Below are 7,570 nucleotides of genomic sequence, written 5' to 3' on the forward strand. Positions count from 1 at the left end.
CATACATACATACATACATATACATATTACTCGAAGACTAATCAAGCTTTCAGAATCTCGGCAATGACTACGACGAGCGTGTGCTCCCCTCCATCGGCAACGAAGTTCTCAAGGCGATCGTCGCGCAGTTCGATGCCGCCGAGCTGATCACCCAGCGTGAGGCCGTCTCGCAGCGGATCCGGACCGACCTGATGAAGCGGGCCGCCGAGTTCAACATTGCGCTGGAGGACGTGTCGATCACGCACATGACGTTCGGCAAGGAGTTCACCAAGGCGGTCGAGCAGAAGCAGATTGCGCAGCAGGACGCGGAGCGGGCGCGCTTCATCGTCGAGAAGGCCGAGCAGGAGCGCCAGGCCAACGTCATCCGCGCCGAGGGCGAGGCCGAGAGCGCAGAGACCATCTCCAAGGCCATCGCCAAGTCGGGTGACGGCCTCGTGCAGATCCGGAAGATCGAGGCGAGCAGGGAGATTGCGCAGACGCTGGCTAGCAACCCCAATGTGGCGTACATTCCCGGTGGCAAGCAGGGGTCGAACATACTTCTGAACGCTGGGAGGGCATGAGGGCGTGGGTGATGGGCGAGTATGAGCTGTAGGATGATTAAAAAAAATTTGTATATGTATCACTAGGCAGAGAGATGGGCGCAAAAGGAGCCCATCTTCCCCACTTCGGAATGATAATGGCAATCACTATTCACAAGAAACTAGCATGCTGGCAAATCATTTCATTTGATTCATTGCGTTGGCTTGTCTTAAAGACTGCCTTGGGGTATCTGCTTGACGGTTCATAAAGAAGCCCTGTAGTCAGCATCCAACTCTGTCTTAGCCAGAGGCAGAGGACTATCAAATCCTGTGCGATCCAGAACCAAGTGTCCTAGAGCCGAGTGAGACTCCAAGCCAAAAATTGTCGTGTAATCTCTCGCGGCAGCAGCTCAAAACTACTATTCCTTGTGCAATCTAGAAACAAATGTTCCAGCACAGGTATAGACTCTAAGCCATCAAAATTGTCGTGTAATGTTCAGCAGCACTGATGTCGTTAGAATGGCTCATTGACGTGTGGTGTGATTTAAGCGATTTCCCCATCTTCCAGGAAATCCTCGCTCAGCAGGCCATCCTTTCCCTTTCCCTTCCCCTTTCCCTCTCCACCGGGAGGGACCAGCTCCCCATCAACAAAGGTCCATCCCTGGACCTTCATCTTGAACCACTCGTTCTTCACCTTCAAGCGGACAAGATCGCCTGCCGCCCGTGCGTCCTCAGCGCTGTCGTGTCCAGAGAGCTGGCCAGGCTGAGGCTCCACCTGGATCTGGCGATTCAAGCAGGTCTCCATGAGCATCTTGAGGCCGTTGCGAATAGGGAGGCCACCGCGCTTGTGGGGGTAAAGCAGAACTGTGTCGATGAGAGTAGGGTGGATGACCCGGACGGAGTTGAGATCATTCTCGAGGCCGTGGCCGATAAGTGGTGTCTCGGGGGAGATGAGGGAGAACAAGAGATCTCGAGCGACGATGGGTGACGATACCATCTGGAGTATCTTTCTTTGACCTGCGACTTGTGTCGGCTTGGAGTGTGCAGACCACGGGACGGCATTGCCCAGATCTTCCGGCCAGACACCTGAGTATCGCGAGTTCAGATCCAGGATCTCACCAATAGGCTGAACCAGCACATCAAGGAGCTCTTCACCAGTGGGCCAGGAGGTGGCTGTGAGGCGGATCAACTCGAGGCCCTTGACTGTGTAGCCCATCTCGCAGTCGAAGCATACAGCACGATCTTTGGGAGCCAACGGGTTCGAAGGAGTCTCTTCAAAGTTGAGCACAGCTGCCAGTCTCTTCGGGTCGCTAGTCTTGAAGACGTGGCTCTTGGTGGTAGTGCAGCCAGCTGAGTCTCCCACTGCCTGTCCGCAGCATTTGTACTTCTTTGTCTGCTTTGAAGTGTCGCCGTACTGTCTCTCTGGGAAGTAGGTCTTGCCTGGGTGATGGGTGCAAGAACCGCCTGAGGCAAGACTGCCGTCAATCTCTCTCCGGCCCGGGAATACCTGGAACCGCTTCTGACAGCGATCGCAGATCTCCCAGCCCTTGGACATCTCAACGGCTTCATGCGCTTTTCGGATGTCTGCAAGGGAGGGAGCAGTAGGCACGTAGTTGAACATGGCCAGGTCGTCAATGGGGGTGAGTAGTCTAGGTAGGATCTTGACCTCCTGCTCGGGGGTCAAGCCGGTCTCGATGACCTTTGGCGGGCCAAGAGGTTCCTTCTTCTGCGGTCCAGCCTTAGTGGCGGCTCTCTTCGACGCGGAACGCTCGTCCTTCCACTTAGGAACGGACATGCGTTTATAATTCATGATCCGGTTCTTGATGACATTCGAGTAGATGGATGGTTTCTCTGTGGCGATCTTTTGCTCCTCATCAAGAGCCATCCAGATCAGAGCTTGGTCAGAAAGCACGAGCTTGGCTTCTTCGTCGTTGGCATCCTTCTTCAGCTCTGAATTGAGCCGTGCGTATTCGGCGTGGAGTAGCTTCAGCAACTTGTATCGAACCTCATGGCCGGCTGGCGGTTTCTTGAGGAGACGAGGGTTGAGGGACTCGGGCTTTCTCGGGGCCTTCTTCGGCTCGATTTTGGAAGGCTGGCTATCAGGGGTAGAAATCCCAGCAGAAGGTTTCTGTGACGTTTCTGCGCCTGACTTGGGGGTCCCAGACGTCGCGATCTCAGATGGCGGCGTGCTGGTTGAGGAGAAACTCAGATTCGGGAGTTTGCGCTTCAAAGGGGGAGGTGAGACAGACTGTCTTGGGTTGGGTATAGTGATGGGAGCAGAGAGAGGGTCATATAAGGCATCTTTCTTTAAGGTGTTGGTCGGTGCGTCATTGGTCGTCGCATCTTCACCTAGTGCCTTTTTGTTGTGAGAGCTTCCATTTCCAGGGGCTTCGGTGACCTTCACTCGCTTTTGTGGAGGCTCCTGGGCGCTCACAGAACCTATTGGCACACCCTGGCTGGGACTTGAAAGAGCAGCTCCAACTCCTGTCTTTTCGCTTTGGGGTAGTGGCCAAGCAGCCTCATCCCAGGTATGCCTAAAGAGACATTTGAAAGCAGTGCATTTGTCACCTGCAGGACATGGCACATGCTTGAGCAGACCCAGGCTGGCATAAGCATCAGCCATGATGGGCAGGAGAAGAGTGTCACTACAGTCGCAGTGTCAGACAGTGCCAATGGCTTGGAATGACAAAGTGGTAGTAAAATCTCAATGCCGGGAGATTCTGTGATGGCTGTTAGTCAAAGACATGAGCACCAGTGAATCGATCAAAGGTAGGTTGAAGGTCACAACCTGAGAGCTTGCCTTCTGCCTGGCTGGCAAGCCACGTGGAGCAAAAAACACTTAAAATGTTGATTTTGTGTGCTGATTCGGTTTAGTACAACTGAAACCATTGATAGTATGACGAGGAATGGGACTTTCTGCAAAGTGAACCGGCACACACTGGCCGGTAGTCGTTGGCGAGCTCAAAGTCAAGATGCGGAAATCCCAGTTGATGTTGGTATTGGTAGTAGCTTATGAGTACTGCATAGTAAGCTCATGTGTAACACCTGTGGTGGGGCCGCCCGGGGAGCCGCCAACGTCAGATCCCGTTAATTTACACGCGAGTTAACGCTAAGTTCGGTGTTTGCAACGGGTAATATCCACCAAAGGTAGAAACCTATGTACCTAGAAACATAGGTAGAAATATTCAGTCAGATAGGAGACGTATGCCTTCAAAGGTTACCTAGGTAGCCTGCACAGGTGCAAGCATGGGTAAGGTAAGGGAGAAAATGCTCCGATAACCTGGCTAAGGTAGTGGGGGAGTGAGTGAGGTACGGTACTCTAGCTAAGCAGTCTACTGCAACCTTGGAAGGTATTGCTCGTGGAGACCCTGCGCTGTAGTCCTCCGCTAGGGTTAAAAATGTTGATCTACAACGAGAGATTACTACCTTTGTAGAAGTTGATAGACCTACTAGGTATAGTAACAAACACAACCTTTGAGATCTTGATGAGTATTACCACTGTCACTGTCAACTTTCAGCATCTTTACCCTTCAAGAAATAACGTTTGTTACCCCTGGCGGAGGGGTAATTCTATTGCCATCCACAGATGGAGCCAGAGCCAGGCTGCACCCATTCACTAAGCGCGATATGCAGCCTACAATACGCAGTACTCCAGGGACCAAGGTTGACCCCTACTCATTTTCTTATCTACGATCGATCTCCGTGCATAGCTACGAGCGGCAGGAGATTGAGGGGGGCTTGACCCCGGTCACCATTGCAGTATAGCGTCTTGGAGGAGGAGGTAGAAGCAGCGAGGCACATGGCCAGTTGCCCAACCTGGACAAAGCAATGTTGCCATCCCACAGAGCCGTTCTTTTCCCTAGCGCTCTACATAGAGGTTCTAGGCGTCCCTCCCCTAGGCGGTGAGGCCTTGCCCAGTACGGTAGCAGTGAGGGGATTCGCAGACGATCAGGGCATTAGTTCACGTCACTGAAACCCTTATCTCTAAATGTCTCTGTTCTTTTTGATAGCCGCGTAGCACTACCGGTACCTTAGTCTGAGGGCCAAAACCCAAGGGCTTGCCAGGGGGCTGGAAGAGGAGACGAGACCTTATCTCTGGCTCTGCGCACACAGGAAACATAGAAATATGGTGACTCCCACCTCTTTTGGTGGCCGACTTGTGTTGTTCTCTTTTTCTTTGAACATCACCCATCCACTACTACTTATCGATGCATCTTCGAGGTCTACACGTGTATGGTATGACGGACTGATACGCTATTTTAAAATAACGTTAGCAGGAGGACCCGAGTTCAGCCCTATTATCCAGGCTAAATACGTCGTTACACGAGACCAGCATCCTCCTGCGGCGTGTCGTCACCACCCGATCGCTCGGAGCCGTCGGTGATCGTGTCACTGGTTATTTCCAGGTGGATTACGACAAGTTGCTGCTGGGCCAGACCCCCTTCGGGGACCCCTTTTGGGCATTTCGCAGGGCTCTGCAGCTGCAGGAGACCCTTAATGAGGCACTGTTAGTCGCGTCGGGTGCATTGTACAGTACCGGTAGCTGCACGAGCCAGTCGGCTCTCCCAGACGATCGAAAGGAGGTCCGCTAAACTCCTAAGTCCTTGCGACCTGCTCCGGGAATTCATCGAAACCCCTGGGATTTCGGCCGAGGAGTCCGCCTCGGCGCTCAGCCCCCAGCCCCAGCCAGTGGGCGCTGTTCCTTGCTGCTGGCGCATACCGGTACCTGACTTTACCGTGTGTTACGCATGCGTGCGGTTGCCAGGCGGCATTCTTTGTGTTGTAGAGTTGGGGGCTTGCGTACGAACGCACTTGTCCGCCTGGTCTAAAGTCCAAGTCTAAGCGTCAGGGTCGGGTGGTCGGGGCTTGAGACAGGCCGCCGGAACAGCCCGCACTCACCAGCCTGACGCCTAGACTCACGGACAGCAGGCCCCTGGGCTTACAGTACAAAACCGTCTAGCAGCCCACTCTTTGCCTCTTCTCTCCCTTTTTCTAGCCGTCAAGTTGTTACCGTTCGCTTTAAGCTCGATTGACCGGTCCCTGATCATCACCTGCAAACACATGGCTGATTATACCGGAGGCAGCGTGGAGGCCGACCACCTCTGCGTCCTAGTTCATGGTGTAAGTCCAATCCAACCTGGAAGTCCCTTGATCGCGTGCCTATCCGTCCCTCCGTCCCTCCGTCAGCACTCAAAACCACCCCTGCGCCCTGCCTTTCGAGGAATCGAGTGCGCCGATCGGTAGGCCGCGTCACGGATTACAGTCGCACTGCATGCTGCTTGTCCTACTACCAGTCAACACCATGAAATGGAATTTCACTGCAGCGAACATGGAAGAATAAAAATGGACTAACAAAACCGCCTATTTGCAGCTATGGGGCAATCCCAATCACATGGCGTCCGTCGCCAAGAGCCTGCGCGCAAAACACTCCGCCGACAAGGTTTACATTCTCGTCGCTAAGCGCAACAGCGGCTCCTTCACCTACGATGGCGTCGAGACCGGCGGCGAGCGCGTCTGTCTTGAGATCGAGGAGGAGTTGCGTGCCATTGAGAGCCGGGGCGGCAAGATCACAAAGTTGAGCGTTGTTGGCTACAGCCTGGGCGGTCTTGTCGCCCGCTACGCCATCGGGCTGTTGTATGCGAAGGGTGCGCTGGACAAACTTGAGTGCATGGTGGGTTTTCTCTATTGATCTAAACTTGGGTCTGGATGGCTAATCTATTGTGTAGAACTTCACTGCGTTCGCGAGCCCCTTTCTTGGAGTCAGGACCCCCCTCCACGGCTGGGCCAATCATCTCTGGAACGTGCTTGGTGCGAGGACGCTCAGCGAGTCTGGACGGCAGCTCTTCACCATTGACAAATTCCGTGACACGGGCCGTCCCCTGCTCGCCGTGCTGGCGGACCCCAATTCCATCTTCATGAAGGGCTTGGCCAAGTTCCAGCGGCGGACGCTCTACACGAATATCGTCAACGATCGCAGCGCCGTCTACTACACAACCGGCATCTCAAAAACGGACCCCTACACGGACATGTCCAAGATTCGTGTAAATTATGTAAAGGGCTACGAAGATGTAATCCTCGACCCCGTCACGCCCGTGGCGCCGCTGCCCTCGACCTCGTGGGCCAAGCCCACGCTGCGCGAGTCGGCGCACAAGTGGTTCCGCCGCATCCCGCTCATCTTCGCGCTCGTCGTCTTCGTGCCCGTCGGCGTCGTCGCCTTCCTCGCCAACAGCGTCTTCCAGACCGCCCGCAGCACCAAGCGCATCGCCCTGCACGAGAAGGGCCAGGCCGGCATCAACCCCGCCGACTACCGCGGCGTGCCCCTGCTGCTGACCGAGATCCGCGAGGCCGTCGAGCACACCTACGAGACCTTCAACAGCTCCCAGAACCAGGAGTACCTCGGCTCCGAGGACGAGGAGGAGCCCGAGGCCTCCGCCGGCATCGTCGCCCTCGAGCGCAAGCAGAGCCACCCCCACCAGCCGACGCTCGCCCTCGCCCCCTACCAGTTCGAGATGATCAACGCCCTCGACAGTCTCGGCTGGCGAAAATACCCCGTCTGGATTCACAAGATCAGCCACAGCCACGCGGCGATCATTGTACGGACAGAAAGGAGAGCTTCAGCGAGGGCAAGATCGTCTTGAGGCACTGGCTGAATGAGGAATTCTTGGTCTGATCGTGTCTCGTGGTTCCGGCGTTGTTGTTTGAGGCTGGGAGCATGGTGTCAAAATGGAGTCGGTGTTGTTTGTTTGGTTAACGTTTATACCCGTATCATAGATGCACATATTCGAATAAAGACAATTAAAACCATAAGCAACACGGCCTTCTATCATGCAAGGATTCTTACATGCTATTAATTACAATCCACCGTCCAAGTCCAGAAAATAGAAGTTTAATTTACATCTCATACAATACCCAACAGGAAAGGCGTCGTCGTTCATATCTCATACAGGTCGTAAAAAGGGGTAAGATGGAGCAGCCCAAGCCTGCATCTAGTATGTACTCGAGGTATCCGGCGCAAGTTCTGTTGCGGTTCCAATTCGACAACACCATATATA

The 7,570-nt window shown here is 54.3% G+C and overlaps 3 protein-coding genes across 3 annotated transcripts in view; 2 read left to right on the top strand and 1 right to left on the bottom strand.

Moving 5' to 3' along the window:
• The window catches only part of UCRPA7_7468 (putative prohibitin-1 protein), a gene marked incomplete at both ends in the record, with an annotated part of 937 nt that extends 377 nt beyond the window's left edge, over positions 1 to 560 (top strand). Inside the window, one exon of the mRNA XM_007920000.1 lies at positions 54 to 560. Within this exon, the coding sequence (XP_007918191.1) occupies positions 54 to 560 (507 nt within the window). The remainder of the gene's footprint in view (positions 1 to 53) is intronic.
• Positions 561 to 1,062: 502 nt separating this feature from the next.
• UCRPA7_7469 (putative rna exonuclease protein) lies at positions 1,063 to 3,141 on the bottom strand (the record flags this gene model as incomplete). The annotated part of the gene is made up of 1 exon (XM_007919999.1): positions 1,063 to 3,141. The coding sequence occupies one exon, from the start codon at positions 3,139 to 3,141 to the stop codon at positions 1,063 to 1,065; it is 2,079 nt and encodes a 692-aa protein (XP_007918190.1).
• Positions 3,142 to 5,579: 2,438 nt separating this feature from the next.
• Positions 5,580 to 7,156, top strand: UCRPA7_7470 (putative lipid particle protein; the record flags this gene model as incomplete). Its single annotated transcript, XM_007920002.1, has 3 exons — positions 5,580 to 5,639; positions 5,890 to 6,189; positions 6,245 to 7,156. 3 exons carry the CDS (start codon positions 5,580 to 5,582, stop codon positions 7,154 to 7,156), a joined length of 1,272 nt encoding a protein of 423 aa, XP_007918193.1.
• Positions 7,157 to 7,570: the final 414 nt, after the last annotated feature.

This window comes from Phaeoacremonium minimum (assembly GCF_000392275.1).
Source record: "Phaeoacremonium minimum UCRPA7 unplaced genomic scaffold PA7_03_scaffold_533, whole genome shotgun sequence".
NCBI lineage: Eukaryota > Fungi > Ascomycota > Sordariomycetes > Togniniales > Togniniaceae > Phaeoacremonium > Phaeoacremonium minimum.